The sequence below is a fragment of the Eulemur rufifrons genome, chromosome 2, assembly GCF_041146395.1.
Source record: "Eulemur rufifrons isolate Redbay chromosome 2, OSU_ERuf_1, whole genome shotgun sequence".
NCBI classification, from domain to species: Eukaryota; Metazoa; Chordata; class Mammalia; order Primates; family Lemuridae; genus Eulemur; species Eulemur rufifrons.
The window spans coordinates 102969367-102989519 of NC_090984.1; the positions used below are offsets into that span (position 1 = coordinate 102969367).

Below are 20153 nucleotides of genomic sequence, written 5' to 3' on the forward strand. Positions count from 1 at the left end.
TTAATGAGTGGAATTTACAATGATTATTTTCTCTAAACTCATTTTTCAATTGTTTCACTGCCAAACTCTCCAAATGACGTTGTCTTGGGTTTCAAAACAAACAAAATAATGTGCTTGTCTGGAGTACCAGGGCTGAATTGGAGAAGTAACTTCAGAGAACCGAGACCAGCCCGAGGCGTTAGAAAAGCCAGGTTGGAACCAGAGTTCCCACTTCCCTGCTCTCCGTCCTTTGCAGACCTGAATCCTGACCCTTTCGCCACAGCCGCTCTCCCCACCCAGCCCTGCTCCCTCAGCGCAGGCCTCCAGTCAGCCACGCTTTGCCATCATTTGTTAATGAGGGCCCTTCGGTGGGCTTCTTACGTACAAAAGTGTTTTCTTGCTTTTTAGAATATTTCCAACAATAACCTTGGTTTGGAGGGGGCCAAAATCATCTCAGAGTTCCTACAGAGAGACTCCTCTTCCATCTCGAACCTCGAGCTTTCAGGTGAGCCCAGGGGTGGGGACAGCAAGGACACTGGGACACAAGGAGCGAGAAGAAGGGAAGAACAGAGCACGCAGGGTCTGACTGAACCAGACCAGGTCCTTCTGGTCTGAGACCCGCGAATACTGCGCCTACCCCTCACTAAACCCTCCCGGTCATCCTTCTCCCCCTCCATGGCCACACTGGCTTCCTGCTTTCCACGACAAGCCACTTCTGAACCGCTTTGTGACACTTTTCCCTCTACTTGAAAGTCTCTGCCCCCAGATAGTCGAGTGGCTCATAGGGCTTCCTCTCTCACTTCATTCATGCTCTGCTCAAATTCTGTCTCCTTGGGGGGACTTCCCTGCCACCCTAACGCAACAGCAGCTCTCCCACCCCATCACTCTGTCCCGTCTCCCCACCTGGATTTTCTTAACAGCACGTATTACTACCTGATCCCCTAAGGTAGGTCTTATTTGTCTCTGACAGGGGAAAAAAGTCACTTGAGAATTCTAGTACCCACAGACCTGCCCTCACTCACGGTTGCGGTTTGCATTTATACTGTCTGCAGGGTCCTGGAACCCCTAAGCCAAGAAATTAGCATAAAAAGTGGTCCTGCGCTGATCAGAATGGGACCCCTTTGGAGAGCAACCCCGCGACCCAGGCTGCTTGGGAGCCCCCCAGACAAAGCCACACTCAGGATGGATGCAGGGTCAAAACTGTGAAACAAATAAGGAAGCAAAACACCATGAGAGCCGTCAAACTCAATACGTGATAGGACTGGACCCTCAAGAATTTCAGAATATAGAATTATCCCATGATAAATGGAATGACTGTATAATTTGTCACCCAAATGGAATAGGGGCACTATTAACTAACTGGAACTGCAAGCAAACTGAGATATCTTGCACCCAACCATAAAGTATGTTCAATATGATTAAGAACATAAAAATAAACAAAAACATAAAAGAACAAATCGCTGTTTTTTAAAAAAGGTCTCTCCTCCGCCCCTCAAGAATTTCTAAAAATGAAAAATATATAGTCACTGAAATTAAAGGCTCAATGGATAAATTCAACAGCACATTAGAGACAGGTGAATAGAATTAGTGGAAAGCATATTTTATTCATCTTTGCAGCACAGGAAGATAAAGATATAGCAAATATAGAAGATAAAAGAATGTAAAAGAATGAGTAGGCTCAATGTTATAGCTAATAGACGTTCCAAAAGAAGAAAATGAATGAACAGTGATATCTGAACAAATAGTAGCAGCCATATTCCTTGAATTGATGAATTCTCAGGTACAGGAATCCTAGTACATCCTAAGTAAGGTAAATAAAAAGAAATACACACTTGAACATATCACTGAAAAACACAGAAAGATCTTTAAAGTATTTAGGGAAAAATGCAGAAATAGGGTTTGAATATTTTTAATATAAATATTATTCCATGACAGGTATTATTCTCCAATTTCCCTTGTTTCCCTCTAAATATATCTTGGATTTCCTTCTATGACAGGACAAATAGATTTACCTCTTTCTCTTGAACTGCTGGGTGGTATCCCGTGTTATGGATTTAGTATAGTTTATTTAACATTTCCCTTTTTGGGGGAGGAGGAATTAAGATCATTTCTAATTTATCAATCTTTCAATTAATGTTTTAAAGGACTTTCTTGTACAAGCATCTTTTGGAAACATGATCTTGTATTTATAGATAGACACTCAAGAGCAGAGTTAGTGAATATGAAGATGTATCCATTTTTGTGAGTTTAAAAATGGATTTCCAAATTTCCCTTTAAGAAGACTGTACCACGTTACAGTTCTACCAACAGACTGTTTCCTTGTACCATCCCCAGAAGGGTTATTATGCCCTTTTTATAATCTTGGCTATTCTTGTGCAGTTTCTCCTTTAGGTGAATTTTAGAATCATTTTGTCAAGTTCCACTTAAAAAAAAAAAACCTGTTGGGATTTTGGTTGGGGTTCCACTTAATATTCCAGATTAATTTAGGAAAGAATTGGCATAGTCACAATATTGAGTCTTCTCATTTAAGAACATAGTTTATCTCTCTGTTTCTTCAGGTCTTTTTTATATTCTTCAATAAAGTCTTAGAGTCATCTATTATAAGTCTTGCATATTTCATATTAAGTTTATTTCTAGGTCTTTTATTATTTTATTTTATGTGTAGAACAGAATGTTTTTTTCTATCACATGTTCTAATTGGTTATTACTGGTATGTCTGAAAGATATTAATTTTTGTACATTGATCCTATATCCAGTCACTTCACTGAATTATCTTATTAGTTCTAATATTTTGTTAGTTAATTTTCTTGGATTATTTAGATAGGTGATCATATCTGTGAATAATGAGAGTTTTGTCTCTTTTTTTCCAATATTTATAGCTCCTAATGATTTTTCTGGTTGCATTTGCTAAGCCCCTAACATAATGTTAACACAATATAGAAAGGTCTTTGTAAAAATACAAATTACCAGCCCTATCCCAGACTGCTGAATCAGAATCTTTAGGGGGAGGAATCTGGGAGCCTATATTTTTTTAAGCTTCCCAAATGATTCTCTTACAGCCATCTCTGCATTGTAAGTAGCCACTGATGTGAACACAATAATTTGAATAACTAATCACCTAATTTTATGCATTGGCCTGCTTATTATCTCATTTTATCGTACTGCTAACAGACATGGCCAGACAAGTGTTTGTGTTTCAGCAAATGCATTCATTCATTCATTCACTCAGTAAGCATTTATTGAGCACCTGTCATGTACCAGGCACTATTTAGGTGCTAGGGATACAAAGATTATTAAGGGTTCAAAGGAGAACATTTGGGGATAAGGCTCTGTGTCATATATTTTCCAGAAATCACCAACGCTTTACACTGCTTAGCAGGGCCACGATTAGGGCAAGAGGACTGACGCACTTGCCTTGGTCGCAAAACCTAAGGGGTATCAAGAAAACTCAGTCATCAAGTAAATAATACCATAATGCAATATTTTTAAAAAGCAAAATTAATGTAAAAGCATCCATGATGAACAAAATATCAAAATTTGAAATAAAAACAGCATCTAACAGGGATAGAACAGGCTGAAGTGATAAGGTCTAGTCATGCAAGTGTACGGGCAGATCCTGTCTTTATTTAAAATTCTAAAACTTTGTTCAACATAGATGACTTTGAATTAATTTTGATTTTTAAAAACTATTGTATTAAGATATTATTCATATTGATTAATGAGCTTTTTTGGCATCCCTTAAATTTTACAGCCACAGCAAGTATCTCCCTCCACCCTAGTCCCAGCGCTGCTTAGACTTGGAGTAACATTTTTATAAGCTTACAGACTTTAGGAACTAGGCCAGGGGGTGATGCTGCCATTGCACGCACAGGGTGCGATGTACCAACTCCTGGAACTGCATGGCAGAGAGAGAAGGGAACATTAAAGAAGATGGTAAATAGTTGCCTTGTTTTCTTTTGTTTTTCTTGTGTCCGCAAAATATTTGCTTTAAGTACTTGCTACCTTTTCTATGTCTGGTTGTTCCAAACGGAAGAGAACTGGCAGGGCTAGGATGTGGGAGGGTGAGGCGAGCCACGGTCTGACCCACCACTCTCACTGCAGGAAACAACCTCAAGGACGAAGCCGCAGAGCTGCTCAGCCAAGCCCTGTCGGTAAGACGCTGGGGGCACAGCCGAGCCACGTGCGACATGTCCCCAGGAGATCTGGGCAACCCAGGGGCTGCTACAGCACAGTGAAGTGAGGCCACTTGCATGGTTTAGGGAGCTGGGGAGTGTTTAGCCAATGCCAGCAAAAGCTGCAGTAAATGGTAGGGCTATTTGGATGGCACTAAGTTCTCCCAGAAGTCATCAACAGTGAAACAAAAATGACTAAGAAATTGTCTTCACCTGACTTTTGGTACATGGGAACCCCCCCCCCCAATACTGCCCTGAGATAAGTGAGATTCTTGCAATCAGAAGACAAAAATAAACTCTCTTTCTGCTGTTTCTCTAGACCAATTACCGAATTAAGAAGCTGGATCTCAGCTACAACCAATTCTCTGATACAGGAGGAGAGCACCTGGGACAGATGCTGGGTAGGTCTCCGTGGAGGGCAGGGGCTGGGGGACGGTCACCTGTCAGGGCTGAATCTCCCTTGTTAAAATTCCTTTCACATGATCCCATTATAAAAGTGATGTAAACCATGCCCGACATACATTCAAAATGAAGCAAACACCTGGAGGTGGGAAGTACAACTTTACAATATTAGAATATATAGAGAAATAACTTGCTGACCACAGGGAGGTTAAGGATTATTAACTACAGCACAATAAGCATAAACGGTAACAAAAAAAATCCCTGTATTGGAAACAATACATTTGAAATATGCATATGATATAAGACACAAACCACGAGCAACCTTAAAAGACAAGCAACAGACAGGGAATAGATATTTGCAGCATTTGTAGGAAAAAACAGCATCCAGAATATTGGTAAAAGATCATATAGTTCAGTTAGACAATGATAAAGACCCCAATAGAACAATAGTCAAGGCATATGGATAGCAAAAGAAAATGCCCAATCTCTTTACTAATTAGAGAAATAATGAAAAATAAAACAACAAAAGGATTCCCCTTGTCAGTTACCAAAGCTGTACAAGTTTAAAGTCAGAGAATATCAAAGCGGACAGTAGAGAGAAATAAGAATATTCATAAACTGTTAGGCGGGGGTACTTTAGAGAACAGCTTGACAGTGCCTAGTAAAATTGAAAACGTGTATATTCTATGATGCGGCAATTCCCTGCCATAAAGGGGGATCGTCTCGGAGAAGCTCTCACACATGCAGAGAGAGAGGTGTGAGGAGGTTATTGGAGTGTTATGATAAAAGATAAACATAGAGCAGGGCGCGGTGGCTCACGCCTATAATCCTAGCACTCTGGGAGGCTGAGGCGGGAGGATCGTTTGAGCTCAGGAGTTCGAGACCAGCCTGAGCAAGAGCGAGACACCCCCCCCCCCCCAGTCTCTACTAAAAAGTAGAAAGAAATTAACCGGACAACTAAAAATATATAGAGAAAATTAGCCAGGTGTGGTGGCGCATGCCTGTAATCCCAGCTACTCAGGAGGCTGAGGCAGAAGGATCACTTGAGCCCAGGAGTTTGAGGTTGCTGTGATTGAGGCTGACGCCAGGGGACCCTAGCCCGGGCAACAGAGTGGGACTCTGTCTAAAAAAAAAAAAGATAAAAATAGGAACAACCTAAATGTTCATCCCTGGGCAATTATCTTCATTTTCACAGATAAGGAAATGAATAAAAGAAGGATAAGTACCCTGCCTGAGGTCACACAGCTAGTAAGTGGTCAGATCAGAATTAGATCCAAATCGTGTGGCCATTTAAGAGATGTAGGTGTGCAAGGTATAACTCACATGAGGGAACTGGCAGAGAAGAAATGAGGGTAAGAAGAGAGCAAGGGAGAGAGGGGAGGAAGAATGAAGGCAGGAGAAAGTGTGTTTCCAAAATTCTATGAGATGTTGTGTGCTTTACCAAAAATACAGCCTGGTGGTTGGCCCAGAGAAGCATGATCGGTACACAGTGCATCATCCATAAGAAATAAGATAAAATAAGGCATTTTTCTTGGGTCCAGAAGGCGAGTTCTGCCATTCAGTAATGGTTCAGGAGGAATTCAGCCTCTCCCTCTGATGGTATCCTCAGCATAAATGCCCTTCCCAAATAAAACAACAATAATAATGTGTTTAAGCAGGATGTTTTCCCAACCTTATGCAGCATGTAAGGAAAAACATCTCTAAATCAAAAAAGTGTGATTTTTACGCAAACCCAGCTTCTCAACAAGCCTGATGCCTCCCTACTTCCAGCTGATTGTGTCCCTAAGGCTCTCCTGGAGAGAAGTTCTGGAGTCACCACTGCTCCCGTGACACTCCGTGAAAAAGCAAGTGACTTGGCCGGGCGTGGTGGCTCACGCCTGTAATCCTAGCACTCTGGGAGGCCGAGGCGGGTGGATCGCTCGAGCTCAGGAGTTCAAGACCAGCCTGAGCAAGAGTGAGACCCCGTCTCTACTAAAAATAGAAAGAAATTATATGGACAACTAAAAATATATATATACAAAAAATTAGCCGGGCATGGTGGCGCATGCCTGTAGTCCCAGCTACTCGGGAGGCTGAGGCAGTAGGATTGCTTAAGCCCAGGAGTATGAGGTTGCTGTGAGCTAGACTGACGCCACGGCACTCACTCTAGCCCGGGCAACAGAGTGAGACTTTGTCTCAAAAAAAAAAAAAAAAAAGAAAAAGCAAGTGACTTGATGGACCATGTCCATCCCAGCCTTCCTATGTAAACACAGCCCCTGAAGATGTTTTCCAGCTAACTCCATCTATTTTAATGCACAATATTCCACCAGACGGAAACCCCTACAGGCATCTACCTCTTCCCGTATTCAGTATTGTTTCCTTAGGTAGAGTCTCAGACATGTGTGATAGCGTCGACACTTTTTAATTGGAAAATACCTGCGATCAGATAATATTTGCTGAATAGATTATACCAATTAACTTGGCACCTGCAGTATATGAGTAGGATTATTTCACTGCCTCTTTGCCAGCATTGGGAATCGTCTTACTATTTTCTGTTTAAATGACTGACTAAAAAAAATTATTATCTGAGGGTTTTTCTTTGCATGACCATGGAGTGACCTTATCCCCGGTGTCACAGCAGTCTGTTAACTCTGAGAATGGGTTTTCTGGGATGTGGGGGATGCCAAGTTGACTCCCCTCCTCTCCCAGGCATCAATGTAGGGCTCACGTCGCTGGATCTGAGCTGGAATCAATTCCACGTTCGGGGAACTGTGGCCTTGTGCAACGGCCTCCGGGTAAGGTGCTCTCTGGGAGTGGTGTGTTGAGCCCAGGTGAGGACGGCCAGGGCCTCCCGTCCTGTCCTGCCATCGAAAACCTCTTCCTCATGGGCACCTCTGACGAGGGCGTACTGAGCTCTCATCAAATGCTTTCCATGTGTTGGTCTCCCTCCCACAATTCCTGGATGCATGTTATTCCTTAGTATAAATCCTACCTGCTGAGGCCTGGGATGGCATCTTTGGGGACACTTCAAGAGAGCAGTTTAATTGGGGATAGGGAATGACCAGAACCCAAAGGGAGTGAGTCTCAAGAGAATTTGAGGCTCTGAGCCCAGCTGGGAGGGCTCTGGGACAATCCCGGGGACCACCGAGAGCCCAGGCTGGGTGCCAGCAGGGGACAGGAATCAGGGCCCATCGGGCTGAGTGAGTCCCAGGCGGCCTTGATGCTGGGTGCTGTTCTCCCCTCTCCTGGAGTCTAATGTGACCCTGAAGAAGCTGGATCTCTCCATGAATGGCTTTGGGAACGAGGGGGCCCTGGCCCTAGGGGAGGTCCTCAGACTCAACGGCTCCCTGACCTACCTAGACATCAGCAGCAACGACGTCAGCAACGAGGGAGCCTCCAGGATCAGCAGAGGACTGGAGTACAACGAAAACCTCAAAGTCCTGAAGGTAGTCTTTGCCTGAGCTGGAAGGGGCCGTTCTGTGCATGTGTGTCTGTGTGTGTGTCAGTGTGTGTGTGTGTGTGTCAGTGTGTGTGTGTGTGTGCGTGTGTGTGTCCGTGTGTGTCAGTGTGTGTGTGTCCGTGTGTGTGTCAGTGTGTGTGTGGTGGGGTGAGGGCCGCAGGGTGATGGGCTGTGTATTCCTGGAGAGAATCGCTGGGGACAGCTCTCTTTATGTCATATATACATGTATTCTTGACCTCTCTGCTGTAAACCCAGTGTCACCCCTGGGCTCTCCCTGGCACAGTGCAGGCATCTCCTAACTGGTCTTCCTTCCTCCCATCTGGGGCTCCTTTAGGCTCCTCTCCACATCGCAGCCAGAACGTGCTTTTTGGACACAAATCTGACTTCCATTCCCCTCCCCCTCTACCCCCAGTGTCCTCTCTTTCCGGTCAGCCCCAGTGGCTTCCTGCTGCTCAAGTCCAATTCTCCAGCCCTCCAGCCTCCATCTGCCCCATGCTCTCCCCTGCCCTCCACACAAGGCCCTCGGGCTTCCCTCCACTCCTTTCCTCCTTCCAGCACCTGGCCCGCCCCTCTGCGTATGCTCCTGGGCACCTGCTTCGAGCAGCAGCTCCTCAGAGAGCCCTGCCGGATCCTCTGTCTAGGGTAGCTTCTCCCAGAGCCCTGCTCACTCCTTCTGCAGAACTTGCTGCCCTTTCTGATCACACTGTCCCTTGAGTGGCTCTCTGATGGCCTGTCACCCCCACTAGTCTGAAAACCCCATGAGAACAAAGACTGTTTGGCTTTGCCCATTATGACACCTCTCACACCTAGCGCAGTGCATGGCTGATGGCCCCGTGAATACTTATTCCGTGAATGAATGAATATATATTTCTTTTTAAATGAATCTGCCTGTAGAGGCTAACTTATGATGCAGACTCCACTGGGCAGTTGGGAAACAGACGAAACATGAGGACTTCTATAAATCCTTCCCCTTCCTGGGGCTCCTGCCATGAGCCGGGTCTCTTGTCAGACGCTCATTACTCACAGCCCGACTGACAAAGCGGGCTCTGTTGGCTCCACTTGTCAGATGCGAAAACTGAGGCTTTATGGCTGGCTCAGGCCACACAAGTAGCAAGAGGCAGAGGGAAGCCAGCTCTGTCTGGCTTTCCATGGCAACTGCGACTCCCTCAAGACGAGAGGATGGTTGTGGGGACCACAGATGCGGGAGTCCTGGTGGCAGGGAATGGGAGGGAGGAAACAGTGAGGATGAGCCTACCACCCGAGGGGAGACAAGCAGGGACAAGAGGACACCAGATCCTGGCTGGCAGAAGGAGCACAGTGACCACAGACCGGACCAGACTGGCCATCTGGTGACCAGGAGAGCTGGAAGTCCTGGCTGGGGTGGAGTGGGATGAGGCATAACTCAGAGAAGAGAGACCGCCCCAGGCTGGGGATGATTCAGCCTCGCTGACCAATGAGGCCAAGGACAGTTCTGAAAATCTGAATTTTTAAAAAACTAAGAAGTTGCCAGCTGGGTGCATGGCTCACGCCTGTGATCCTGGCACTCTGGGAGGCAGAGGCGGGAGAATCACTTCAGGTCAGGAGTTTTGAGACCAGCCTGAGCAAGACTGAGACCCCTTCTCCACTAAAAATAGAAAAAATTAGCTGGGCATGGTGGTATGTGCCTGTAGTCCCAGCTACTCTGGAGGCTGAGGCAGGAGGAGTGCCTGAGCCCAGGAGTTTGAGGTTGCAGTGAGCTACGGTGACACCACTGCACTCTACCCAGGGCAACAGAGCAAGACTCTGTCTCAAAAAAAAAAAAAGAAAGAAAGAAAGAAAGAAAGACAGACGGAAAGAAAAGAAAAGAGAAGAGAAGAGAAGAGAAGAGAAGAGAAGAGAAGAGAAGAGAAGAGAAGAGAAGAGAAGGGAAATTAGCCTGGTGCTACTGTGCTCTTAGTCCCACCTACTTGGGAGGCTGAGGCAGGAGAATCACTTGAGCCCAGGAGTTTGAGGTTGTCAGGAGCTATGATGATGCCACTGCACTGTAGCCTGGGTGACAGAGTGAGACCCTGTCTCAAAAAAAGAAGAAAAGGTTGCCTTAGCAAAATGGCAACAGGAATTATCTCTGGTTAGTGGGGTAGAGGAAACTCAAAGCATTTTTTTACCTCTCTTCTAATTTTTCCACAATGACCATGTGTAATAAATATATTTGAATTTTTAAAAATGTTTTTAAAGTGAAAGAGAAAAGTTTAAGACAAAACTCTTAGTTTGGCCACAGGTGGAGACCACATCAACTTTGCCACAGGAATTATCTATTGTTCTCCACATCCAGCCCCAGAAGCCCTGCCCCTAATCTTGGCAAAACAAGGAATTCCCCTCAGGAAGTGAATCCAGGCAAAGAATTCTAGATGCTGATCTCCATGAGGGCAGGGCCCGCATCTCTATTTCCCACTGGAGTACATCAGAGCCTGGGAAACAACTGGGGTATAGTAGGTGCTCAGTGAAGCCACCCAGCTGAAAGCCTTCAATAATGATAACTAATGTTCATTGACTAATTGCTATGTACCAGGCACACTTTTTTTGTTTTTAAGACAGGTTCTCACTCTATCACCTGGGCTAGAGTGCAGTGGCATCATCATTGTTCACAGCAACCTCAAACTCCTGGACTCAACTGATCCTCCTGCTTCAGCTTCCCGAGTAGCTGGGACTACAGGCATGTGCCACCATGACTGGCTAATTTTTTCTATTTTTAGTTGTCTGGCTAATTTCTTTCTATTTTTAGAGACGGGGGTCTCAGTCTTGCTCAGATTGGTCTCAAACCCCTGACCTCAAGCAATCCTCCCGCCTCAGCCTCCCAGAGTGCTAGGATTACAGGTGTGAGCCACCACACCCAGTCTCTTTTTAATTCTTTGCCTGAATTGATATGTTGAGTCCTCAGAGCAGCCATAGATGACAGGCACACAGTGGTCAGGGAATCAATGCTCCATGTTCCTGCTGTTAACCTCTATCCATGCTTCAGTGGCTGCCAGCACCATTGGGATAATGTCTTAATTCCTTAGCTAGGCCCACAAGGTCCTCCGTGATGTGGCCCATCCCAGCTCTGTGGCCTCATCTCTCTGCACCAGCTCACGAACACCACATGCTGTTTCACATCTCTACGCCTTTGCACGTAACCTTCTCATCTTTGGTGAGGCTCAGTCCTTCCTCTGGTTCTGCTCCCCTTTCTTCAGACCCGACTAATTCTCATTAGTCCTGCAAGGCTTAGCTCATCATCCCTTCTCTGTGCTGCATGCTCCTCTCCTTGCTCCTGCAGTACCCTTGGGTACCTCTGCCATTTAAGTCATCACATTTCTGTTGCTGTTGGCTTGTTTGCCTGTCTCCTGTGCCTAGAGCATTAATCTACCTGAGGGCAGAAAATTTGTCATGTCTTCCTGTGCATCCCTTAACCCGGTGGCTGGCATATGGCAGGCCTCTAATAAATATGTGTTGGAGGGATAGACAGATGGACGGATGGATGGATGAGCAGTGAGATGGACAGGTGGATGGATGGATGGATGGATGGACAGATAAATGGATGGATGGAGGAGCAGTGAAATGGACAGGTGGTTGAATAGACGGATGGATGAATGGATGACAGGTAGATGGATGAATGGATGGATAAGCAGTGATATGGACAGGTGGATGGATGGATGGATGGATGAGCAGTAAGATGGTTGGATGGGTAGACAGACAGATGGGCAGGCAGACAAGTACTGAAAGAAAAGTCTTGGAGGAAGACAGAGGTTGCGATTTGATGAGAACTGGATGCCATGCTCTAAGCCAGCCTCTCCAGCCCCCAACTCAGCCTCCTCTTGTCTTGCCTCTCCCTCTACAGCTTTTCCTGAATCCTATCGATGTGGATGGGGCTGTTTTACTTATCCTGTCCATCAAGAGGAACCCCAAATCCCGTATGGAAGAGCTTGACATTTCCGTAAGTGATCAAATGGTGGTTGCTTGCACCAGGGTGCGAGCCGGTGACCCTTCCCACTGTGTGTTGGTCAGGGCCCACGGCTCTGTCCCTTACAGGCCCTCACACAAATGCTCCAGGAAATGGTCCCTCCTTTTGGTACAGCTCTGCCCTTTCCAGGGATCCTTCCAGTAGGAGTAGCCGTTCAGTCAATAACAGCTCAGCGTGAAACAATTTACCAGATCCTAGAAACCCAGGCTGTGAACACCTGGGAGTAGAGATAAGGAAACACCAAAAAGAAAGGCAGGAAGATCCCAAAACAGACTTTACCACCAGCCTTGCTAATGAATGGCCCTGGATCCCAGAATGGTTTCAGAGTCATGGGATTTTTAGAATCCTAAATATATAAACTTGTATTTTCATTTCATGACTTGGCTTATTGTACTCAGGGTAGTATTGGTGGGTGGAAATCTCTTGATGAAGGAGGAAAGCCTCCTGCCAGGTACTCTTGCCCAAATCAGCATGGAGGTGGTGGCTGGTAATAGCAATATCCTGCTGTTGTCTACCATTTTATACTCTTTTTTCCCCAAAATGATTTCATATGTGCCAGCTCATTTGATCCTACTCTAGAAGGTAGGTAGAGTACTGTATTCGTTTCCTAGATCTCCTGTGACAAAGTACCACAAACTGGGTGGCTTAAGCAACAGAAATGTATTGGCTCACGGTTCTGGATGCTGGAAGTCCAAGATCAAAGTGTTAGCAGGGTTAGTTTCTTCTGAGGGCTGTGAGGGAGAATTTGTTCTAGACCTCTCTCTTCACCTCTGGTGGTTTGCTGGCAGTCTTTGGTGCCCTTTTGCTTGTAGAAGCATCACCCCAATCTCTGCCTTCACCTTCCCATGGCGTCTCCCTGGGAGATGCCCCCTTTTAATAAGGACATGGTCGAATTGGATTAGCATGCACCCTAAAGACCCCATTTTAATTTGGTCACCTGCAAAGACCCTATTTCCAAACAAATTCACATTCACTGGTCCTGGAGAACGTCAGCATCTTTTGAGGGAAGGGAGCAAAATTCAACCCATAACAAGCACTTTTCCTCATTTTCCCATTTTACGTATAAGGAAACTGAAACAGAGAGGTTAGGTCATTTGCCCAGGATCCACAGCAAGTGAGAAACACAGCAAGGAGTAAACCCAGGGCTTCTGCCTCCTACTCTAGAGTTCTATAAAGGTACGATGTTAAAGTCCTTTTGCATTTTTAATGCCACACAGGATGTTTTTTAAGACTATTTTAATGTTTTGTGATTATATCAGTGACATTATTTTGAATATTTAAACCCAAGCTCCTTAGAAGTGAATAATTAGTAAAACTTGGATTTCTATTTGCCACAGATTTTAAGACATTATAAAAATATAGCTGCTTTGCTTTTCACTTTGTTCCTTCACCCCTTCCTTCCTGGCCCAGGTTGCTCTGTGCTCCTGGGTCTGCCTCCCCAAAAGCTCTTTCCCCACCCTCATGCTGCGGTTCTGACTATGCACCCCAGAATGCTGCCCTGGCCCCCACCCGGCCCTGCCTCCGAATCTCAGCTGCAAGTTCAGATTTTGTTGGCATTTGTTTTTCCCCCCGCACAGTACAGGTCGGAAGGTGTGGACCCAGGCACTGCCTTGGTGTGTTTGAGGGAGCATTAGAAATGGTGCTAATTGGGCCCTAGATGGCACATAAACCTGTGAGCTGTGACCACACTGGCACTTAACCAGCCTCCCAGAACACAGCAGTCTCAGTGAGTTAGCCTTTTGCTTCCCTTTTGTCAGCCATGCTGCCATAACTCCAAACGGTGTTGGAATTCCTCCTTGTAGATGCTTCTAGAACATTCTCTAGAATATCTACAAAGTCTTTAGCCCTTCAGCATGCGTTTAATTCTTTGAAAAGGCAAAAGGTACTCAGAACCACATCTGAGGAATGAAGCAGATTGATCAAACTGGTGGAGGTCAAGTTTGATCAAACACTATTTCACAGAACACATTTTCTCCTATGTCCCCAACTGGGCCACAGAGCTCTGCTGCCCCCCTCTCCCCGTCCATGGAAAAATTGTCTTCCATGAAACTGGTCCCTGGTGCCAAAAAGGTTGGGGACTGCTGCTATAAACCAGCTCTGAGGGTACTTCCATAAAGGGAGGTTCTCAATTCATTTTGAGTCACTTGTTAGAATAAGGGATCCTCTTCCAGGGCCCTGCTCTGAAGAACAACACTCATGGAGTTATGGACATTTCAGGGTATTTGTTTAGGGACAAGTCTTTGGACAGGTGTGGTGGCTCATGCCTGTAATCCTAACATTTTGGGAGGCCTAGGTGGGCAGGAGGATCGCTTGAGGTCTTGAGTTCGAGACCAGCCTGAGTAAGAGCGAGATTCTGTCTCTACTAAAAATAGAAAAAAATAGTTGGGAATGTATTCTGTGCTTGTAGTCCCAGCTACTTGGGAGGCTGAGGCAGGAAGATCACTTGAGCCCAGGAGTTTGAGGTTGCTGTGAGCTAGGTTGATGTCACGGCACTCTAGCCCCAGCCACAGGTGAGACTCTGGCTCAAAACAAAAAGGCACTTACACACACCAACTGAGAACAGAGCTGTCTGCACAGGAGCACAGCAGGGAAAAAAGAGAGAGAGAACAGAGCCGAGCTGGCAGCAGGTGACAGGCCACCAGCACTCAATGAAACATGTGATCAAAATTAAATAAGAAACTTACAAGTCAAATCACAAGCTCTAAAACACCGGAACTATCCCAATCTAAGAGTAGCACTGCAGAACAAACTGGAAAAGACAAAACTTCCCAGCTTTGGCTTGGGTGGCAGACCCACTGGCTGGGCAAGGAGATGGCACAGTGGTGGTACCCTTGTCATGATGGGTCCCCTCTCTCCCTGCCACAGAACGTGCTGGTGACTGAGCAGTTCGTGAAAACACTGGATGGGGTATATGCTGTTCACCCGCAGCTGAACGTGGTATACAAGGCAATGCAAGGCCTCTCTGTCAAGAAAACCCTCTTCTTGTGGACAAACCCCATGAAACTGATCCAGGTGAGCTCCTGCCTTCCTCCCAGCCCTCCAGGGAGCCCTAGGGAAAGCTGGCCTTTGGCTCCACCCAAAGTGTCTGTACAATCCTCTCTGCCAAGGAATGTCTCAGTCCCTCGCCCTGCAGACGTGGAGTATCCCCTGCAGATACTGGATTCCCCAGCAGTGCTTCCCAGCTCCCAGAGAAAGGGCAAGGGCTGAGATCTGGCTGAAGCGGGAGGGGCTTGGCACAGGATGGACTGGCCTGCCCAGGCTCCTCCACCTGCCAATGTATGACCAAGGGCAAGTCACTGAGGCTCTCTGTGCCTCAGTCTCCCCACCTGTAAAATGGGCATAACAGTGGTACCCCACTGCAGTAGGATTGCTTGGAAGATTAAATTATGTAATATGCATGCAGTGCTTAGAAGAATGCTTGGTATATAATAAGCACCCAATAAACACAGGTTCTTTCTGACAGCTGGTAAGGATGCCAAGACCTCCCTGTGGTCAGGATGGCTATTTTGTGATTTCAGCTAAAAAGGGACATTTGAGTCCTTTATTTCTAGCGGTAACTTGGACCTGGCTCACCTTTTCTTAGATTATCTCTGGCAATCACAGGAGGCGGATGTAATGGTGGAAATATAAAATCAGCGAATATTAGAGCTGAGAGGGACGTTATTGCTCTTCGAGTCCCCGTTTCCCAGAGCAGTGACCTGGCCTCTCGCCCACTGGTGGGAATGAGGAGCCTGCAGTTGGCTGCAGACCAGTTGCTGTCTGGGGAAGCAGGAACAGAGCGATCTGGTGCAAATGTAGGTGCTGCAGGATGTGCGCCCCCAGGGCTGTTTCCTGCCCCTGATGGGTCTGCTCTGTGCCTCAGTTTCTGGGACTAAATAAAAGAGCTCTTGCATGAACAGAAGTGTGGTGTGGAAAGTTCTAGAAGGCAATGAGGTATCAAGTATTTTTATGAGTCATATGACCTTGGATGGAACCACCAAGGGCAAACCTATTTTGGAAGGGGAGCAGGGTGCTCCTGCAAGCAAGAATGGAGTTGTCTAATGCAAAGTGGGGACCCCACCCCTGTTTTAAAGCAGCTATGGAAAAAGAACCTTGGAGTAGAAACCAAACAGGACGCGCCCTGTAAAACACAGTCCTTCCCCTCAGGGGGCAAACAATCTGGTTGGAAATATGGGATAGATTCAGAAATGACTCGCAGAAAGTGCCATGATACACAAGTGACGAAGGCAGCAAATATAATAAGAACGCACACTGGAGATCCGGGTAGGATTGGGCGAACAGAAAAGGAGGACTTCCTGGCCGACATGTGTTGGGGAAGAGAGCAAAGCATCCAGGTGACCCGCAGGGCCCGGGAGGGAGTTCTGGGAAGAGGGTCCTGCTGGGAGAACCTCCGAGGTGGGATGGCACAGAGCATGTTTAGGGGATGTGAACAGAACCTCGTGGCTCCAACAGAAGAGCCACATGGCTCCAGGCTCACAGAGAAGCCTTAAAGTCAAAGCTGGTGAAGGGGGTGGGACGGACGTGGCAGTCCTAGGATTCTAGGCTCAGAGCTCAGGTGTGATTTCACCAGGAGTCCAGAGCGAGCGAGAGCTGCTGAGCAGTGGAGGTGACGTGAACCCAGCAGGACCGAGGGGTGACCTTCTTGGCCATGAGGAGTGGAAGGAACTGAAGTGGGTAGAGGCAAGAGTGGGAAAACAAGTGGGGACGCCGTTGTAGTATTCCAGATGTGGAATGATGACTTGGCTGAGAATGGCAATGGAAGTAAAGGACAGATGCAAGAGATCTCACCACGGAAACACCTCCAGGACTTGGGGAATGGTTGGGTATGGGGTGTGGGTGCGCGCACTCGTATGTGTATGTGTGTTTTGGGAGAAGAAAGGCCTGTCGTGATAAGATAGACCCAAAGATAACCCAAAAATTCAAGCCCAAGGGGCAAAAAAGGTGGTAGCACTGGCAGAGGCAGGGAAGTACAGGTGGGCAAGTGGCCGCCACCTGGCCCTGCTGTGCATTTCAGGGCCCCTGGCTCTCTCCCTGCTCCTCTTTGCATCAATTCTCTCGTAACTCCAGGCCTGTGCGCGTGCAGCTCCTTCTACCAGGAACACGCTTCTCCTTGCCCTCTGTGTCCGCTTGTTCCTACTCGTGCTCCAGGTCTCTACTCAAGTGCCACTTCCTTGGGGACCCCTTCTCAGATTCCCTAGTCGAGAGTAAATGGCCTTGCCACGTGCTCCTGTAGCCTCGGCTTTACCCTTTCTTCGGGACACTGTGAACTGCTCCGAGGCAGGGGCTGTGTTGGGCCTTGTCAATAGCACCCACCACTGAAGTGACGGCCCTGATTCTGGTCAAGGTGCTGACCACAGGGTCTATGGCAAACCTATCAGTACAGCAAGACCCTGCCAAGGGGCTTTTGAAAGTAGGAGAGGAAGAGAAACAAAAGATGATTTTTTAAAAAGGACCCAAGAGAGTATTTTAATGACATTGAAAAGGTGTTCACAGTGTGTTCGTACAGTGCATTTTACAAAACAGTAGCTGTAGTGGAAAGATGATAGGTAGATGTTAGATGTTAGACAGATAGATGTTACATAGATATTAATAGATAGATATCAGATGGATGGATAAAAGGATACACACCAAGATGGTACCTCTGGATGGTGACATTGGACTTGTGGACTTTTACTTTCTTCTGCTAATCTAAAATTGTCTTACAAGGTGAGTAGGTAATACAGCTGACCCTTGAAAAACACAGGTTTGAACTGTGCACGTCTACTTACACAAGGATTTTTTTCAATAAGTCCAGTTGGCCTTCCATATCCACAGGTTCTGCATATGCAGCCTCATGTGGCTGGAAAATACAGTATTCACAGCACGCAAAACCTGTGAGTACAGAGGGCCCGCCGAAGCCTCAGGGTCCACGGTTTTGTGTCCGTGGGTTCGCCGGGCCGACTGCAGAACCTGACCATTCTCGGATTTTGGCATTGATGGGGGTCTGGAACCAATGCCCTGTGGATACTGAAGGACGACTGTATTTTTGAAATGAAAACAATGAAGTATTGTTTTTAAATATATTCTAAGAAAGCATGTCTCCATGTGAGCATTTGTGTGGAGCAGTGAGAATCCAGGGACGGCCTAGAGCCTGTCCAACCCGCACACTACGTGGCTGTGACTTCACTTTCTTCTCTGAGCTAACAACATCCCACCCACCAGCCACAGTGCACCGTCGATACCAGTCTTAACAGAGCTCATCGCAAACCCAAATCACACGTGTGCACATGACCCCCAGCCCTGTCCCCTGGATGCTGTGGCACCTTAGCAGCATTGACTTCAGCCCTTCCACCCTGGGAATGGACGGAGCTTCTGCTCAGTGGGGTGGGGCTGGGAGAACCTGGGCGAACACACAAGAACCATCACAGGTGCTCGTGTCTGGCTCCCGGTTCTCCTCAGCCTTTCTGGGCCTGGGAGCTGGGGTTGCCTTCGGAGGAGGGGAGGGGAGTTGTGGTCATTGCTATAAGGACAAGTGTTTGGACTGGGTGTCTCCCGCCTCTCTCAGAACTATGCAGACCAGCAAAACATCACGGTGGTCGACTTCCTCAAGAGCTTGAACCCCGCCGGGACAATGAAGATGCATGTGGGCGAGTTCCGGAAAGCTATGGTACAGGTATGCCGATTCCTGGTGGCCACAGGCACTATGCGTGTGTCACAGAGAGAGTGCGCAAGCCCTTCGGAGAGCTTCCTGGTTTTGGCTGTGGGACACTCACCTCATTTATCTGGACCCAGAGAGGAACCTGAGACCTTCCTCAACCCTTGCTGGAGTCATTCTCTGTGCTGTATGGCTCGAAGCCACTGATGACCCGAGATGCCACCCAAAGGCAGATGTTCTATCTTGAGGTCTTTCTCCCATTGCGTTTGGCTATTGGGCAGATAAAAAGAGAGTGAGAGAAGATCACATGCCAAAGTCCCAATATTTCCACCTTTGGCTGTATCCTCTTGCCTGAAATCCCTCATTCCCCTCACCCCCATATGATAAAGGTGTGAAAGGCCCCCTGAAATGCATCCAGTTCCTGCAAGAATAGGACCCAGGAGGGGACTTGCTGGGGGCCCAGGCCCATGGTGAGGAGGGCTGGACAGGACTCAGTAGCTGCAGAGGAGAGCTCTGTCCACCCCAGGGCCACCCCCTTCACCTTACCCTGACCTCCAGCCTCCTTATTGCTCCACAGAAAGGGGAGGCCTTCTGGGGTCTGGGCAGTGACCCACGGGCAGGGGGCTCCTTCCACCCCTCCATGTTGTGAGTTCAGTTTCCTGAGCTCACTCTTGGTTGCCATGCGTGGTCTCAGGAGGAGTCGGGCATTATGTGGAGTCTGTGTGTGTGTGAGAGAGAGCGAGAGAGAGAGCGAGAGAGTGACAGAGAGAATGCAGGGGTGTCTGGAGAGGGGATGAACATAGAGTTCTATTAACTGCACATGTTCCATCTACATCCTCAGCAAAACAAGGTCCCTCTGAACCGGTACCAAGTTGGGGAGCTGATAAAGAGGCTGGATGAGAAGACAGGCATGGTGAACTTCAGGTCAGCCAGCCCCGACAGCCATCCCCAGCGCTCTATAAGGGGCCCTGGCTGGGTGGATGTGAGCTCCGGGCCGCCCCGTCTGCGTTTGCTTAGTGAGGGCCTCCCCCACCCTGCAGCAACTGGCTGCCTTTTCCCTGCACCGCAGGGCCAGGCCCCACGATTCACCCTTCTCACCTTCAAGTCACTTGTTTGGCAAAGCTTGAGCCCTGCCACGTGCTGCTGGCTGCTGGCTGCCGGGCCACACGCTAGGCAGGCCGGCAGAAGGAGCTGCAGCCCAGCATGCACGGCCCTGTGGGAGGTGACGCCAGGAGCAAACGGTCGGGCCTCTCAGGGTGAGCGGAGCCGTGGGGCACGCGCCAGGCGCCCTTGTACCCTAAAGAGGAGGCACCAGTCAGGTGGGAGGCAGTGATGTTTCGGCGAGTCTGGCCTGGCAGAGAGACAGAGAGAGCAGAGGAACGGAGCCCCAGGTGGAGGGGCGCGCAGTGTGGTGTGTGGTGAACCCCAGGTTGGTCAACCCTGCTGCAGCTCAGGGAGTGAGGTGGACTGCGACTTGGGCTGGATTCCTCGAAGAGACAGGGAAGGTCCATGATGGTAGTGATGACAGTGACCAACCCCCGGTGAGCCCCC

At 47.7% G+C, this 20153-nt stretch overlaps 1 protein-coding gene across 3 annotated transcripts in view; it reads left to right on the plus strand.

Annotated features, from left to right (window-relative positions):
• Positions 1–20153, plus strand: part of LRRC74A (leucine rich repeat containing 74A) — a 31345-nt gene that overhangs the window by 9063 nt on the left and 2129 nt on the right. Inside the window, exons 5-13 of one of the 3 annotated variants that reach the window (XM_069465152.1) lie at positions 388–484; positions 4081–4130; positions 4471–4552; positions 7242–7327; positions 7784–7978; positions 11846–11941; positions 14834–14980; positions 18513–18620; positions 19444–19526. In XM_069465152.1, the coding sequence (XP_069321253.1) occupies positions 388–484; positions 4081–4130; positions 4471–4552; positions 7242–7327; positions 7784–7978; positions 11846–11941; positions 14834–14980; positions 18513–18620; positions 19444–19526 (944 nt within the window). The remainder of the gene's footprint in view (positions 1–387; positions 485–4080; positions 4131–4470; positions 4553–7241; positions 7328–7783; positions 7979–11845; positions 11942–14833; positions 14981–18512; positions 18621–19443; positions 19527–20153) is intronic. The other 2 variants (XM_069465153.1, XM_069465154.1) reach the window with 2 other exon arrangements.